General features: G+C 42.6%; 1 protein-coding gene across 4 annotated transcripts; it reads right to left on the reverse strand.

Moving 5' to 3' along the window:
* Window positions 1-1,304: 1,304 nt before the first annotated feature.
* On the reverse strand, window positions 1,305-16,998 carry nadk2 (NAD kinase 2, mitochondrial). Of its 4 annotated transcripts, XM_061263391.1 has the most exons (12): window positions 15,812-16,998; window positions 15,317-15,405; window positions 11,376-11,464; window positions 9,039-9,120; window positions 8,534-8,617; window positions 7,862-7,998; window positions 6,665-6,758; window positions 5,031-5,126; window positions 4,652-4,707; window positions 3,644-3,697; window positions 3,184-3,307; window positions 1,305-2,844 (listed from the first exon to the last, which is right to left on the reverse strand). In XM_061263391.1, the coding sequence occupies exons 1-12, from the start codon at window positions 16,073-16,075 to the stop codon at window positions 2,706-2,708; spliced, it is 1,308 nt and encodes a 435-aa protein (XP_061119375.1). In that variant the 5' UTR covers window positions 16,076-16,998; the 3' UTR covers window positions 1,305-2,705. The 4 variants fall into 4 exon arrangements, with proteins under 4 accessions (XP_061119375.1, XP_061119376.1, XP_061119378.1 ...); XM_061263392.1 differs by lacking the exons at window positions 11,376-11,464; window positions 15,317-15,405; window positions 15,812-16,998 and adding an exon at window positions 9,714-9,846; XM_061263394.1 differs by lacking the exons at window positions 11,376-11,464; window positions 15,317-15,405; window positions 15,812-16,998 and adding an exon at window positions 9,768-9,786.
* Window positions 16,999-17,423: the final 425 nt, after the last annotated feature.

Consider the following 17,423-nt stretch of genomic DNA (forward strand, 5'->3'; position numbering starts at 1 on the left):
TTGTGGAAAGCAGTGTAGTTGAGATTGACACGACTGCTTCTGAGGAAGTGGCCAATATCTTAAATGGAAAGGCAGAGGTGTGGGCAGTGCTTCACACATACAAGGCGGTGGAGAAGTGGAAGAATGCCAGTGCATCACACTTCTGGCGCGTTGTGAATCAGACCATTGTCTAAGATGGTATCCCTCAATGCCCTTTTGTGGTTTGGATGAGTTCCTCCCAGATAACGCCAGAGTGCCTTGAGCCGTGTCCTTTTTGCTCCTTCCCCTACTCTAGTGAGTTTGTGCCTTTGCCCTTTACACAGGAATACAGAAAATAACTACTCACATTTTCCACAGTAATGTCAACCTGAACATGAAAAAATAAACTTACTTCCTCCCCATGTAAACTTATGTGCCAAACAGTTGACTGTGACCATTTCAAAATCCAAAAAAATGTAGGCTAACTGCAGGAGAATGCTTACATTGAATTAATCCCATTACCATTGAAATTAATGCTATTTGGTGGCCATCTTGAAAACATTCAAAACCATTTCAGTTGATTTTCTCAATATGTTATAACATTTTATTTGGAAGTTGATCGTCAAACAATGTGCATTTCAGACGTGTCACATCCAAACGCTGGTATCGCCTCCAAAATCAAGACAAAGATATATTTTCAATATATTTCTATATATATTGCTATTTTTATGTTCAGCCAAGCCTCCTACATTGCATGGATATCTGCACTGGACTAAAATAGTATCCCAATATAGTCTCCCAAAAATAGCTGTCTTCATGCATCACATCCATAACGCAAGTTATTTGTCACATTTTCTCTGGCTTAACTATATTTAAAAAAATAACGCTGGAATTGCCCATGTACTCTTGAAATATTTTTTATGTGTATGAAAAGAATCTTGCCATGTCAGCCATTACATTGTAATTAACAGCAGTTCACTGGTGTGTCAATATGCAGATCTCTAGATCAGCCATCATCAAATCTGGACCTCAAATCAAAATCTGGTCCTGGTTTTATTTACTGGTCATTAACTGAACAATTAGTGTTGCTGATTGGCCAGACTGTCTTCACACCTGACTTGAAGGTAAAGAGAAGGTGGAAAATCAGTAGTCCACAGATCATCCATGATTTGATGATCCCTGCTCTAGATGACTGTATGGAGTTTTCATTTGACCTGTACATCCAAATTCACTGGCTACAGTGGACCTGGTGGACAGTCTGTAGAATGGATCTCCAGAAACAAGGTTGAGGACAAACTCATGACTGAACTCAATGAGCTTAGTACAGAGAGACCAGAAGCGTGTAGTAGGCATGGTTGCTTTTAATTATCAATATCCAAACACTGTATACAAAGACTTTCTGCATAAAAACACTGCTAACATGGTCTGCCATAATATGAACCATGCTGTTTGGCTGCAATGTATTCCTTGCTGAAAAGCAAACAAAATAAGGTAACAGACTGAATTATGTTTGAATAGGCTTCCTTTATGCCCTCTGCATCACTAAGCATCGCCCCCAAAGTTTGTGTCGGGGCCTCACTCAAGAAATTCTACTCACACAGAAATCTACTCCCAAGTCTTCCAAACACCCCCCCCCCTTCCGAATTCAAACTCACACAAATTTGCGGTACCCTGTTTTTTTTACCTGATGAGTGTTCAATATTGCAAATGTTCAAGGCGAACTATGTTAGCAGCAAACGGATACTGTTGGGCGATTTTAAATGAACATTGTATTTAGTTCGCCACCAACTACTTTTTATTACAAGTGGATGCGACTTTGGTCTAAAAGTCATTTGGATAAAGGCGTCAGCTAAATAACATGTAATGTGACAATGCCAGCTAGCTGGTTCGTTGCTAACCTGTTATGCATTTTTAAAGGTAAAAACAAATCTTAGATTGATTAAAGTGCACTAGCTATAACAGCCAAATAATTGTCCACTTTGTTTTGTTCTCTCTGCGCAATCACCAGCAGCCACTTTTGTTTGCCGCACACTACCTTTTCAAACTGTTAGCCAACGTCGAACAGAAAACTGTTTGAATATGTTGCCGAATGTTAGCTAACGTTTTCCATCGTGAACGCCAAAGCTTCTGCCTTCAGCTATATGCGAGATTACTACCTGAAACCAGCTCTCAGTATTTAACAAAAATACAGATGACAGCTCTTTATATTGCAATTTTCTCTGCATAAGAGTGTCTGGCACTAAATTACGTGCCATAAAAACATTTCCTGATCTGCTGACTGGGTTCAGCGTTGTCTCGATTTCGCTCATATTTCAGGGAAAGAAAGACGAGTTAATCCATCTCTTTGAGGAGGCAGAAATACAGGTTTGGTACCGCCAATGCTAATGTAATGTGCGGAGTCGAAATGTCCGTTATAAAAATGAACTCAAGCACAGTGCATAAAAGTTAGCTTCAAATGGAAGTTCATTTGATTGATTCATCCAAAGCATGAAAATCAAAATGGCCTACAGACTACAGATCAATCCCTTTTGTTACACAACGAATAAAAACCAATGGCAGCACAGAAACGTGAGGTCACCACCCCTGTGGCCAAACAAGGAGGAGACCCAGGTCACTGTAACTTCCCAAAATTCAGCTCCATGTCCTGTTCATCATGCCCTAGCACTGTCCCAAGGTGTGGGTCTGGGCAGGGTGCGGTGGCAGGGGCAGCTGGCACCGTTTAGGGGTCAGGGGTCAGAGGTAATAGGTCAGTCTCGGAGGAGAACCGTGCGGAGCTGGTCGTCCTCACTCATGGTGATGGTTGCTATGGCACCGTCGTTGAATTCGAAAGACGTCCCCCCGTCGACCACCATGCAGGCATCCCAGCACCGCGAGCGTATCGACACTCTGACGATGGCACACACAAAAACCAGTCTTAGACATGTTAGCGCCCACTACACTGTACAGTTCTGCTCCCCTTAACCCATGTTAAGTAAGAGGATACCTCAGGATACTGTCAGAAAGGTGTCTTACACCATCTCTCCATCTCTCAATTCACCCTCCCAGAGGGACACTAAAGCCAATTATGTCACCCGGCAAGACTCTAGAAACTCTATAGTGGGACTCTAGAAACTCTACAGCAGCACAGATGTTAATTCTGGGCTGCAAGGCACATCACTCCACTGGGCATCTGCTTTAGCTGGAGCTGAAATATTTTCCTGTGATAAAATGACCGACTTCACTCACTTTCTGGCAAAGCCTCTCTGGAGACTGCAGGAGTAAACTCGGTTGATGATTGGCTCTCGGATACTGAAGAACATTCTGTAGTCCTCCGGGTCAAAGGTCAGGGAATTATTGTACTCCTTGGTCGCTTAAAAAAACCCCAAAACAAACAATGTCACTGCACTTGTAAAAAGATTAAAATGTACAATTATTGATCAAAATGATCAGGGTGATTACACAGTGTTCAATAGCTGTTTTTCCTCACTTTCCTGACTGAAAGAATTCAGTGAAAATCATATCAGACTGACAGGAACCCATTTAAAATGTATTATTTTGCCATCTAGCTGCACCTTTGTCACAATAAGGAATGATGCTTCAGTGCTTATACACAAATCGTAGGTTTGGATAGTGACATTCGACAAATGAAATGCTGCTGATAGATACTGCATAACTAATGGACAGAAAGGAGAGAAACATCACTCACACTTGTCAATGAGATCCTGATCCAGCGTAATAGGGAGGCCACTTTGCACCTTACCTATGAAGAAGATATTCATGTGTATTACAGTGAGCACTATAATTCATTGGACAGTGACACATTTTTTGTTGTTTTGGTTCTGTACTCCAGCACTTTTGAGTTTGAAAGGATACAATGCCTGACGATGAGGTTAAAGTGCAGACCGTCAGTGAGCCGTTTAGAAATGGCAGCATTTTTTGTACCTTTTCACAGATGTGTTTTGTTTGGCAGGTGTATTGATTTGTGTTGTTAGTGAATGCAGAAGAGAGTTGCTGATGTCTAGTCTTGCTTCTAGACTTTGCAATTGTATTTGGGGATTTTTGTTGGGGTGTGACAACATGACAGAGGAGAGTAGTGTCGATGCAAATTCAGCTGGCTGTCGTAAGGCAAGAAATGAAAATCAATCAGGAACATGAAAAAAAATTAAAAAAAATAAATAAATAAAAATAAATAAATAAATAAATAAATAAACCCTGAGTGTGCCCAAGTCAAAAGTTTGGTTCATTATGAACAAGAAATAAAAACAGCTCTTATGTAAAAGATCTGGTTACAATTAGCTAAAAAGCACCGAAAAGGAGCCCCAAGAGTTCTGGAAGTGCTGTGGACAGATGAGACAAAGATCAACATGTGCCAGAGTGATGGAAAGTGTGGAGAAAAAAAGAAAATGTCCATGATCCAAAGCATACCACCTCATCCATGAAACATGGTGGAGGGAGTGTTAAGGCCTGGGCCTGTATGGCTGCCAGTGGAATGGACTCAATTGTCTTCATCAATGATCAGAGTGGACAGTCTGCACTTCAACCTCATTTTCAATGTATCCTTTCAGACTTACAGAAATAACATAACAAAACTGTGTCACTGTCCAATGAATCATGGTGCTCACTGTGTAATGTACAGATGTGTAGATCAATCGTAACCCCCTTCCAACCCCACAGTCTGGGGCAGCAGACCGCAACGATTCCCCTCAATGCCTACCTATCCTCAGGATGTCCTCCACAGCCTGACCAACCAGCTTGTTAATGTTGTAAGACCTGCATACAAAACATCACAGTGGTGAATGAACACATGGATATCACACACACGCAGTACCCATGCCTCCTACCCCCCAAACAATATGTCAACCGACATCATGGCTATAAGGCTGATGGTCATGGCACAGCCACTTTTCTATCACATCAGTGTTTTTAAGTCATTGAATTGTCTAATTTCTGCCCCATTAATAGACGCAATGTCAACCTGTATGACCAACGTTGATCACAGGTCTAACCGTCTTCAAAATTGTTGGGTAGTTTAGGCACCGTAAGAACTGGTGACTGTTTTCCAGTTTTACAAATGATCACCAGGCGGCAAGTACCAAGCTTTGGATCCTGTTCCAGTGGAGACGTTGACCCCGGAACTCTTCTGCTTCTCCCACGGTCCGTCGTCCACGGAGATCTCGTAATACGAAGCCCTGCGAAGCGAGGGGGGTAAGATGGAGTTATAAAGCCCTGTGAGGGGGGGTAAGATGGGGAGATTTAAAGCCCTGTGAGGGGGGTAAGATGGGGAGTTATAAAGCCCTGTGAGGGGGGTAAGATGGGGAGTTATAAAGCCCTGTGAGGGCGGTTAAGATGGAGTTATAAAGCCCTGTGAGAGGGGGTAAGATGGAGTTATAAAGCCCTGTGAGAGGGGTAAGATGGAGTTATAAAGCCCTGTGAGAGGGGTAAGATGGAGTTATAAAGCCCTGTGAGGGCTGTTAAGATGGAGTTATAAAGCCCTGTGAGAGGGGGTAAGATGGAGTTATAAAGCCCTGTGAGAGGGGTAAGATGGAGTTATAAAGCCCTGTGAGAGGGGGTAAGATGGAGTTATAAAGCCCTGTGAGAGGGGTAAGATGGAGTTATAAAGCCCTGTGAGAGGGGGTAAGATGGAGTTATAAAGCCCTGTGAGAGGGGGTAAGATGGAGTTATAAAGCTTTATACTTTAGTAGGTACACTAAGCCTGATTTATACTGCATCGAGTCGACGCGTACCCTACCGCGTAACCTGACGCGCACCTCCCCAGAAATGTAACTACGCGTTGCGCCAACGTGGACCATAAGAACTGTGATTGGTCCGCTTGGTAGCATTGCATTAAGCATTTCCGGCTGCCCCACCATTGATCAGTTTCAATTCATTTAGTAAAATCCATACAGTTAATCGCAAATGATTATGGGATATAATAATGAAGAAAACTAGCGTTTTGGCAGTGTAATTGCAGGGCGACGCAGACACCCCAAAGCACAAGTATAAATGCTCTCAACAGCATAGGGGCTACGACATAGCCTCCGCGTAGACTCGATACAAGAAGTATAAATCAGGCTTAGTGGTAGGAAGAGCTGAGCATTGCTGGGCTGAATGGACTGTTCACACCGTGGTGTGCTGTGTTGTGTTAAATAGCAGCCTGTAGCCTAGTAGCTAAGGTGCCTGTCTGGGAACTGGAAGGCTGGTGGGCTTCAGACCCACTCTCTATCTTTAAATGCAGGCTCAAAACTACAATAAAATCTCTTTCGTCAATCCTATAGCTAAACGGTGTATAGTTCTGGAGATGGTTGGTTGGTGCAACAGTGCATATTTCAAAATCCACACATGACCGGTGGCACTGAGCATTCGATGGTGCCAGTGGGGTTAGTTACAGCCTTAATAACTGGGGAGGTTTGTGAGGTACTGGCATATTGGGCAACGTTGACAGGTCAAGCTACGAGCTCTATGCATGAGGACATTTTACTCTGTCATTTTTCTAGTGCCCAACATCCTTCTTTGTTTCTTTTTCCTAGAACATCTGGCCCCTGCTTAGTCTAATCTATAAGTCAATTACGATAAATAACTAATGTAATATAACATGATTCACAGTAATGTAATGCACAGTAGCGTAATGTACAGTAATGTAATATAATTGAGTAAAGTAATTTGAGGTAATGTAATGTAATTGAGTAATGTAATTTGATGTAAGGTAATGTAATTCAGTAATGTGTACCTGGAGGACAGAGACTCCCCAATGAAAATCTCGTTCAGCCCTCGGACCGGGAGCAGGAGGGGTCCGGAGACGCTGTGGTTCTTAGCTCCTGCCCCTGAGAAACACACACTAGCGTGTAAATAACACACCTGTCAAAGACATTTAGTAGACGCCAGTATGCATTTTATAAATCCCAATCACATTTTGACAGCAATGCAACTATATGTCTACCAATCCATTGACTGTAGAAACAATTGGGAACGGTCTCAATATTTCATCAACTTTTGTGAGCGCTGTCACTGGCTGGTCACCCACTAACCGCTTGAATTGAAAAATAATTTGTCCCTTACAGACCTGTCACCAAGCCTGACTACATAAAATGGCTGCCATTGCATCGCCCAGGTGGGTGCTGCACATTGGTGGTGGTTGAGGCGAGTTTCCCCCTCATCAATGTAAACCACTATGAGTATGAGAAAAGCGCTATGTAAATATTAACTATTATTATTACTAATTATACCACCAAACCTGGTAGTACAAAGTACAAAGCCTCCCTAAACCTATAGAACCAAGCCTAGCTAACCTTATAGGACCAAGCCTGGCTAACCTTATAGTACCATACTTAGCTAAGCTTTGATTACCAAGCCGAGTAAAGTGTTAAGGCCTGTTGTGAGATACACTCAGTCAGCAATTTTTTAGGTAGACCTGTACATCAGCTTTTTAATGCAAATATTTCAGCCAATCATGTGGCAGCAGCAAAATGCATAAAAGCATGCAGACGTGGTCAAAAGGTCCAGCTATTGTTCAGACCATATATCACAATGGGGAAGAAATATAATCTAAGTGACTAAGTGACCGTGGAATGATTGTTAGTGCCAGAGAGGGTGGTTTGAGTATCTCAGAAACGGCTGATCTCCTGGGATTTTCACACGCGACAGTCTCTAGAGTTTGCAGAGAATGGTGTGAAAAACAAAAAACATCCAGGAAGCAGCAGTTCTGCAGGCACAAAGGTGTTGCTAATGAGAGAGGTCAGAGGAGAAAGGCCAGACTGGTCGAAGCTGACAGGAAGGTGACAGCAACGCAAAAAAACTACGTATTACCAAATTGGATATGCTACAGCAGCAGAAGACCAATAAGTCTAAGAAATAAGTCTAATAAATACCTAATAAAGTGCTCACTGAGTGTATAAGAGCTGTGTACGCAGGACGGAGCAGGGCCTACGTCTCTGTGTGTCGGTGATGATCCGGTGGGCCTGGTTGTGCTGCTCTAGACTGAGCTGCTGCTCGTGCAGGTCCACAGGCGAGGGGTTGATCCCCGTTCCCTCCAGGTGCACTCGGATCCGCTGCCGCCACTGCCATCTGGAGCGCCACAGCAATGACAGAGGCGCTCTGAGCAATCACCCGTCTGTTCAGGCGCTGTTCTCACGATGTTCAGTCTGTTTAGGTGCCGTTCTGAAGATGTTCAGTCTGTTTCGGTGGTGTTCTCACTATGTTCAGTCTGTTTAGGTGGTGTTGAGTATGTTCAGTCTGTTTAGGTGGTGTGCTCACTATGTTCAGTCTGTTTAGGTGGTGTTGACTATGTTCAGTCTGTTTTGGTGGTGTGCGCACTATGTCAAGTCTGTTTAGGTGGTGTTGACTATGTTCAGTCTGTTTAGGTGGTGTTGACTATGTTCAGTCTGTTTAGGTGGTGTTGACTATGTTCAGTCTGTTTTGGTGGTGTGCTCACTATGTCCAGTCTGTTTAGGTGGTGTTGACTATGTTCAGTCTGTTTAGGTCGTGTTGACTATGTTCAGTCTGTTTAGGTGGTGTTCTCACTATGCTCAGTCTCCACAATGCTGATGGCTGGGAGAGGAAGGGATGGACGGGTCATATCTGGAGACACAGTGTGACCCACCTGAACTCTCCCCTCCTCAACTTCTGCAGAGCCTCTGAGAAGGAGTGTGTGTAGTGAACAGGTAAACACAGGTGTCCTTCCGACCTGCACAGGTAATGGGACAACAGAACGCTAAAACATTTCAAAAGAACCCACGATAAAAATAAAGTTAAAAATAAGAATGAGGCACAACATCAAATGTTGTGCCTCATTCTTATGTCAGTATGTCGTCCTATACAAACTAAGCAAAGTTTAGTAACTCAGTTCCAGGAGTTACATAATTCGAAATTGCCTAATTTCACAAATGCCTCAACGAGATCAAATTTTTCATCTCACATACAGCATGAAAACCCATAAAATCCAAGTGGGACTGATTTGATTCTTATTCTAAAAAACATTCCCTCAAATCAGTCTACAAGCTCTCAAAAACTGCAATTTCTTTATTTACTTGTTGAGTAGAAGCTCATACATAAGACAATGTCTGGGTACATGTACAGATAAAGTGAAGTGTGAAAGAGTTTCCTACCTCTCCGGATCAGTGTTGACTCCTAGGACAGGCTTGTCTTTATCAAACACTTTACCGGCCACAAGCAGCATAGTGCCATCACCTGAGAAACAAAATGGCATGTTAGTATAATTTATTCACTTCCACACCCAAACTTGTCTAGAGCTGACATCTCACATAGCACTTTCTCACACTCAAATTGCTTTACAATGATGGGCGGGGGGAAACTCCCCTCAACCACCCTGGTGATGAAACGGCAGCCATTTTGTGCTGACACATCAGATGAGTGTCTGTGTGTAAATCCTGATTTATACTTCTGCGTCGAGTCGATGCGAACGTCGTTGAGAACATTTATACTTGTGCGTTGGGGTGTCTGCGTCGGCCTGCAATTACACCACCAAAACGCTAGTTTTCGCCGTCATTATATCTCATAATCATTCGCGGTGAACTGTAAGGATCTTACTTCCGTTAAATTAATGGTGGCTGAAAACAGCGGAATTCACAAAGAACTGTAAGAGCAAGTATACAATGAGCTCGACATTTTGTTTTAATTTGGAGCAGCACAACCAGGCCCACCGGATCATCACCGACACACAGAGACGTAGGCCCTGCTCCGTGCTGCGTACATGGCTGTTATACACTCCGTGAGCTAGCCAGCTAAATTGCTTGTAATTACACATCACGTCATCACCTTACTTTCAATGACTTTCTGCTTTCAAAGTGCGTCTCAATTGCTTGTTGCGAACACACCTCCAAAGTCGCCTTTTTTCGAAGGACAGATTGCTAATCAGGCAACGAAGCATCAAGTCAACTGATTTCGGTTTCGGACACAGCACAGGCGATTGAAACTGATCAATGGCGGGGCAGCCGGAAATGCTTAATGCAATGCTACCAAGCGGACCAATCACAGTGCTTACGGTACGCCGTAGCCTCCGCATCGACTCGACGCAGAAGTATAAAGCAAGGTTTACCCTACTGCGCATTCACAGTCCTTCGGTCCTACATCCATCCATCCATCCATCCATTATCTGAACCCGCTTATCCTGATCAGGGTCGCAGGGGGGCTGGAGCCAATCCCAGCATACATTGGGCGAAAGGCAGGAATACACCCTGGACAGGTCGCCAGTCCATCACAGGGCACACACACCATTCACTCACACACTCATACCTACGGGCAATTTAGACTCTCCAATCAGTCTAACCTGCATGTCTTTGGACTGTGGGAGGAAACCGGAGTACCCGGAGGAAACCCACGCAGACACGGGGAGAACATGCAAACTCGTGTACCTACACGTAAATACAAAGTTATGAATGCCAGGACTCATAGCCCATGACATTCACATGACAATTTTGAACAAATCTAGCTAAATGTTTTGATCTCAAATTGAAACAAAACAGAAACAATGGAGTGAAATGCTAATGTGTTTTGGGTTGCTATAAACATAGTAGAGGTGAACTAAACCTACACAGAACAATACACCTTATCACTTCAATATCGCATTGACTCACACCTTGTATGAATTCAAATGTCAGTGCTGCTCAAAACTCACTTCCAAATATGCTAATTGTCATATATACACTCAATAAGCACTTTATTAGGTATTTTTGACATATTAAGTCTTCTGCTGCTGTAGTCTGTTCATTTAGAGGTTTGACTATTTGTGTGCTCAGAGATGCTCTTCAGTGGTATTCACCACTGTTATAACGTATGGTTATTTGTGTTACTGTCACCTTCCTGTCAGACTGGCCATTCTCCTCAGATGTGTCATTTGAAAGTATTTTTTGCACCATTCTCTGTAAACTCAACCGACTATTGTGCATGAAAATCCCAGGACATCAGCAGTTTCTGAGATACTCAAACCACCCTGTCAGGCACCAACAATCATTCCACAGTCAAAGGCTCCCCCCCCCCCACCAAAGTGGCAAATGGACAACACATTCAGACCCAACCCTACACAACCACTTTTATCATTTGCTGTGATAGTTCCTTCATTACATTTCTGTTACCATTCTACAGTATTACAGTGGGCTGGCCAGCGGAGGATGGGCTCAGCTCTGTAGCCGGGTTCCTCCTGAGGTTTATTCCCATCAGGGAGCTTTTTCTTCCACTGGGAAGTTTTCAATTACTTCTGTTTTGGGGGTTCAGGCCCGCTTTTTGGTTTTGGTTTTCTCTTGTATTTCATTGCACGTAGCATCTTTGTGGTAGTGTCTCTGTAAAAACTGCTATAAATAGAATGTAATTGAAAGCCGGTATAATGACAAAAACCAGCCGACCCTGCGGCCCTCCAGGTCCACACAGGAGAACCCTGGCCCTTGATGCCACGTCTCTCTGGAAAGGACTGGAAATTGTGTGGTTACCTCCCGCGGAGATGATGGCGTCCGCCCACCGAACCGTCTCCTCGTCATACTCTCCTCTTCTCATCACGCGAACTTCCACTCCCTCTTTCCTGAGGAACAGAGTAAACGCACAAATCTACTGCTGCCACACCTACCGGGGACCTGTACTGTAAACACGGCTGCACATATTTTTATTTTATTTTTTTAAAGATATTTTTTAGGCCTTTTTCAGCTTTATTGGACAGTATATAGTATAGAGAGACAGGAAGAATGGGAGCGAGAGAGAAGGGAAGACATGCGACAAATGTCGGACGGTCGGATTTGAACCGCCGACGTCGCAGCTCGCAATGAGCATGCGGTCAGTGCTCTACAGGCTGCGCCACCGAGACACCCTCGGCTGCACATATTTAAAACAAACACGTCCGTTACAGAGGCCAACTTACTGCAGGCTGTCTACAACGTGCTCTGCGCTCTGAATGTTATGTGGCTCTGTGTTGTGTGTGAGTGAATGTTATTTAGAACTATGTTGTGTGTGTGTGAATGTTATGTGGCTCCATTTTGTGTGTGTGAATGTTATGTGGCTCTATGTTGTGTGTGTGAATGTTGTGTGTGTGAATGTTATGTGGCTCTATGTTATGTGTGTGAATGTTATGTGGCTCTATGTTGTGTGGCTCTATGTTGTGTGTGAATGTTATGTGGCTCTATGTTGTGTGTGTGAATGTTATGTGGCTCTATGTTGTGTGTGTGAATGTTATGTGGCTCTATGTTATGTGTGTGAATGTTATGTGGCTCTAGGTTGTGTGTGTGAATGTTATGTGGCTCTATGTTATGTGTGTGAATGTTATGTGGCTCTATGTTATGTGTGTGAATGATATGTGGCTCTATGTTGTGTGTGTGAATGTTATGTGGCTCTATGTTGTGTGGCTCTATGTTGTGTGTGAATGTTATGTGGCTCTATGTTGTGTGTGTGAATGTTATGTGGCTCTATGTTGTGTGTGTGAATGTTATGTGGCTCTATGTTATGTGTGTGAATGTTATGTGGCTCTAGGTTGTGTGTGTGAATGTTATGTGGCTCTATGTTATGTGTGTGAATGTTATGTGGCTCTATGTTGTGTGTGTGAATGTTATGTGTGTGAATGTTATGTGGCTCTATGTTGTGTGTGTTAATGTTATGTGGCTCTATGTTGTGTGTGTGAATGTTATGTGGCTCTATGTTGTGTGTGTGTGAATGTTATGTGGCACCATGTTGTGTGTGTGAATGTTATGTGGCTCCATGTTGTGTGTGTGAATGTTATGTGGCTCTATGTTGTGTGTGTGAATGTTATGTGGCTCTATGTTGTGCGTGTGTGAATGTAATATGGCTCTATGTTGTGTGTGTGAATGTTATGTGGCTCTATGTTATGTGTGTGAATGTTATGTGGCTCTATGTTATGTGTGTGAATGTTATGTGGCTCTATGTTGCGTGTGTGAATGTTATGTGGCTCTATGTTGTGTGTGTGAATGTTATGTGGCTCTATGTTATGTGTGTGAATGTTATGTGGCTCTATGTTATGTGTGTGAATGTTATGTGGCTCTAGGTTGTGTGTGTGAATGTTATGTGGCTCTATGTTATGTGTGTGAATGTTATGTGGCTCTATGTTGTGTGTGTGAATGTTATGTGTGTGAATGTTATGTGGCTCTATGTTGTGTGTGTTAATGTTATGTGGCTCTATGTTGTGTGTGTGAATGTTATGTGGCTCTATGTTGTGTGTGTGTGAATGTTATGTGGCACCATGTTGTGTGTGTGAATGTTATGTGGCTCCATGTTGTGTGTGTGAATGTTATGTGGCTCTATGTTGTGTGTGTGAATGTTATGTGGCTCTATGTTGTGCGTGTGTGAATGTAATGTGGCTCTATGTTGTGTGTGTGTGAATGTTATGTGGCTCTATGTTATGTGTGTGAATGTTATGTGGCTCTATGTTATGTGTGTGAATGTTATGTGGCTCTATGTTGCGTGTGTGAATGTTATGTGGCTCTATGTTGTGTGTGTGAATGTTATGTGGCTCTATGTTATGTGTGTGAATGTTATGTGGCTCTATGTTGTGTGTGTGAATGTTATGTGGCTCTATGTTGTGCGTGTGTGAATGTAATGTGGCTCTATGTTGTGTGTGTGAATGTTATGTGGCTCTATGTTATGTGTGTGAATGTTATGTGGCTCTATGTTGCGTGTGTGAATGTTATGTGGCTCTATGTTGTGTGTGTGAATGTTATGTGGCTCTATGTTATGTGTGTGAATGTTATGTGGCTCTATGTTGTGTGTGTGAATGCTATGTGGCTTTATGTTGTGTGTGTGAATGTTATGTGGCTCTATGTTGTGTGTGTGAATGTTATGTGGCTCTATGTTGTGTGGCTCTATGTTGTGTGTGAATGTTATGTGGCTCAATGTTGTGTGTGTGAATGTTATGTGGCTCTATGTTATGTGTGTGAATGTTATGTGGCTCTATGTTGTGTGTGTGAATGTTATGTGGCTCTATGTTGTGTGGCTCTATGTTGTGTGTGTGAATGTTATGTGGCTCTATGTTGTGTGTGTGAATGTTATGTGGCTCTATGTTGTGTGTGTGAATGTTATGTGGCTCTATGTTATGTGTGTGAATGTTATGTGGCCCTATGTTGCGTGTGTGAATGTTATGTGGCTCAATGTTGTGTGTGAATGTTATGTGGCTCTATGTTGTGTGTGTGTTAATGTTATGTGGCTCTATGTTGTGTGTGTGAATGTTATGTGGCTCTATGTTGTGTGTGTGTTAATGTTATGTGGCTCTATGTTGTGTGTGTGAATGTTATGTGGCTCTATGTTGTGTGTGTGAATGTTATGTGGTTCTATGTTGTGTGTGTGTGAATGTTATGTGGCTCTATGTTGTGTGTGTGAATGTTATGTGGCTCTATGTTGTGTGTGTGAATGTTATGTGGTTCTATGTTGTGTGTGTGAATGTTATGTGGCTCTATGTTGTGTGTGTGAATGTTATGTGGCTCTATGTTGTGTGTGTGAATGTTATGTGGTTCTATGTTGTGTGTGTGTGAATGTTATGTGGCTCTATGTTGTGTGTGTGAATGTTATGTGGCTCTATGTTGTGTGTGTGTTAATGTTATGTGGCTCTATGTTGTGTGTGTGAATGTTATGTGGCTCTATGTTGTGTGTGTGTTAATGTTATGTGGCTCTATGTTGTGTGTGTGAATGTTATGTGGCTCTATGTTGTGTGTGTGAATGTTATGTGGTTCTATGTTGTGTGTGTGTGAATGTTATGTGGCTCTATGTTGTGTGTGTGAATGTTATGTGGCTCTATGTTGTGTGTGTGAATGTTATGTGGTTCTATGTTGTGTGTGTGTGAATGTTATGTGGCTCTATGTTGTGTGTGTGAATGTTATGTGGCTCTATGTTGTGTGTGTGAATGTTATGTGGTTCTATGTTGTGTGTGTGTGAATGTTATGTGGCTCTATGTTGTGTGTGTGAATGTTATGTGGCTCTATGTTATGTGTGTGAATGTTATGTGGCTCTATGTTGTGTGTGTGACTGTTATGTGGCTCTATGTTGTGTGGCTCTATGTTGTGTGTGTGAATGTTATGTGGCTCTATGTTGTGTGTGTGAATGTTATGTGGCTCTATGTTATGTGTGTGAATGTTATGTGGCTCTATGTTGTGTGTGTGAATGTTATGTGGCTCTATGTTGTGTGGCTCTATGTTGTGTGTGTGTGAATGTTATGTGGCTCTATGTTGTGTGTGAATGTTATGTGGTTCTATGTTGTGTGTGTGTGTGAATGTTATGTGGCTCTATGTTGTGTGTGTGAATGTTATGTGGCTCTATGTTATGTGTGTGAATGTTATGTGGCTCTATGTTGTGTGTGTGAATGTTATGTGGCTCTATGTTGTGTGTGTGTTAATGTTATGTCGTTCTATGTTGTGTGTGTGTGAATGTTATGTGTACTTACCTCAGGCTGTCCACGATGTGCTCTACGTTGCGTGTGTGGATGTTATGTCGCTCCAGCAGTCCGCTGTAACTGGAGCCTTTCATGGCCAGCTACAGGATCATGTATGGGCAGGGGTGGTGAAAGAAAAATGAGAGGGGGAATTCTTCATTTACATCCTTATTCACAGTGCATTTAAGACTATCACACACTTCAAATAAGTTAAGTCAATGCCAAATCAGCTTCCATACATTTCTGAATATTGAATATTTATCAGGCGTCTTGACGAGAAATCGCACCTTTCCCGAACTACCACTATTCACAGTGTACATGCACAAAAAGTGTGATCGTTTGACGGAGCAGTTTTGTTGTTGAAAGACGTTCAGGGATCAGAATAATTTCTCCTTACCACTCTGATGTTATTAATAATGCAGGTGTATTTGAACTCATGTATAATATTGACATTCATAACAATCCATTTGACAGCTGACCCCAGCCAACAGTAAACGTTACTCTTACCAGGTGCTTCATATCTTCTTCGGAGAGCTCCGCGAAGCGATATCTTTGCTGTTCAAATTCATATCTCGTAGTTTTGGTCACCACTGCAACTTTCGCGGGCATGAACACAGCTCCGGAATGCGACACGATGCTACGAATTCCCATCTGAACTTTCGAACGGCAACTAACAGGACGTCTCATCAAAAATGTGACAGTTGTATTCCCAAAAGACACACAATTCAGTAACGTACGACAAGACTTTCCCATGATTGAAAATGCAATCATTGCTTTTTAGACCAATAATATCCCTAAGAAGCTAGCCGTCGAGCTGACCTATTAGTAAACGAGCTAATTAAATAATCGGATGGCTTAGGTAGGATACGTCAAATTCGGAAATGCGCAGTTAGCTACCGCACGGACCAGTCTCAGCCACGGGGAAGTATTCGCTCGAAGCTAATATAAATCGCACATGCTGAAACTAAATTACTCACTGTTGAACAGTTATTTAGCTTACTTAGCTGTTCTCATTTCTAAATAATCGTGTTTTCAAATAGCAGCGTTAGCTATTTCCAAGGTCGCTACCAAACTCCGTTAACAAGCTAAGTTAGCTATCCAACTTCATAACAGTAACTTACGCCAATAATTGAACTATTACCTCAGCTGCAAGTCAAATGCAGTCAAAGTAGCCAATTTGTCAGGCTTAGAGCCAACTAGCTGGTAAGATGTTTGTTCCCGGGAACATTTCTCAATGACTGAACCTGGATGACCTAGCTAGCTGAGCTGAACGTCCAACTGAATTTATGCTAACGTTAACGTTAGTTCGCCAGATATCAAGCTTTGTCAGGCAGACCCACGTCCTCCGCATGTGTCAGCTAATGTTACGTTTGCTTGGCAAAACTGTACGTTAGTTAGCTAGCCAGCTGGAAACCAAAGTGAATCTAAATATCTAAATAGATAGGTCGTTGGCTAACTAGCTAGATAAGCTCAACATTTGTCAACTTGTTTTCCGTAGACAATGTGATGAAAATAGTTTGCGGTTCTTTAATCAACGAGCTTGCTTCACTCAACGTGATTCTCTTTACGATGTTAGCTAAATTAGTTGGGGAAAACATAAGTTACAGAACACATACACATATCCACGCACGTACACGCAACGCCATCTTTCAATCGCGTAGGCGCCTCTTCTTCTGCGTTTTTTTTTTCGTTTTAGAGAATTTAAAAACATCAATGGTGCTTTGCCGCCGCCTACTGTGCTGGAGTGTGGTTCAGCAACTGTCATCGATGGCAGGAGCAACAACTTCATTTAATCACGTTAAGCATTACATCATTCTGCAACCACAAAATTACAAGGCTTCGTATCATCAGCAAATGATCGACATGGAGCTTCTGATTACTTTTTCAAATATTGTAGTTACGAGCGCACGGTCAGAGTGTGTACCAAGCCCAACAACAAAGATGACGTTATGACCTCGGCTGACCAGGGTCATGGGACCAAAACATTCGCATTATATTTATCTTAGCGAATTTAAAGGTACAATAGGTAAGATTTACGTGTTAAAAGATTGTTACAAGACCATTGTAAATCCCTTCCTATCATTGAAAAAGGCTCACTGACATGTTGACTCACCCTCTG

This window comes from Conger conger, chromosome 12 (genome assembly GCF_963514075.1).
Source record: "Conger conger chromosome 12, fConCon1.1, whole genome shotgun sequence".
In the NCBI taxonomy this organism is placed as follows: domain Eukaryota; kingdom Metazoa; phylum Chordata; class Actinopteri; order Anguilliformes; family Congridae; genus Conger; species Conger conger.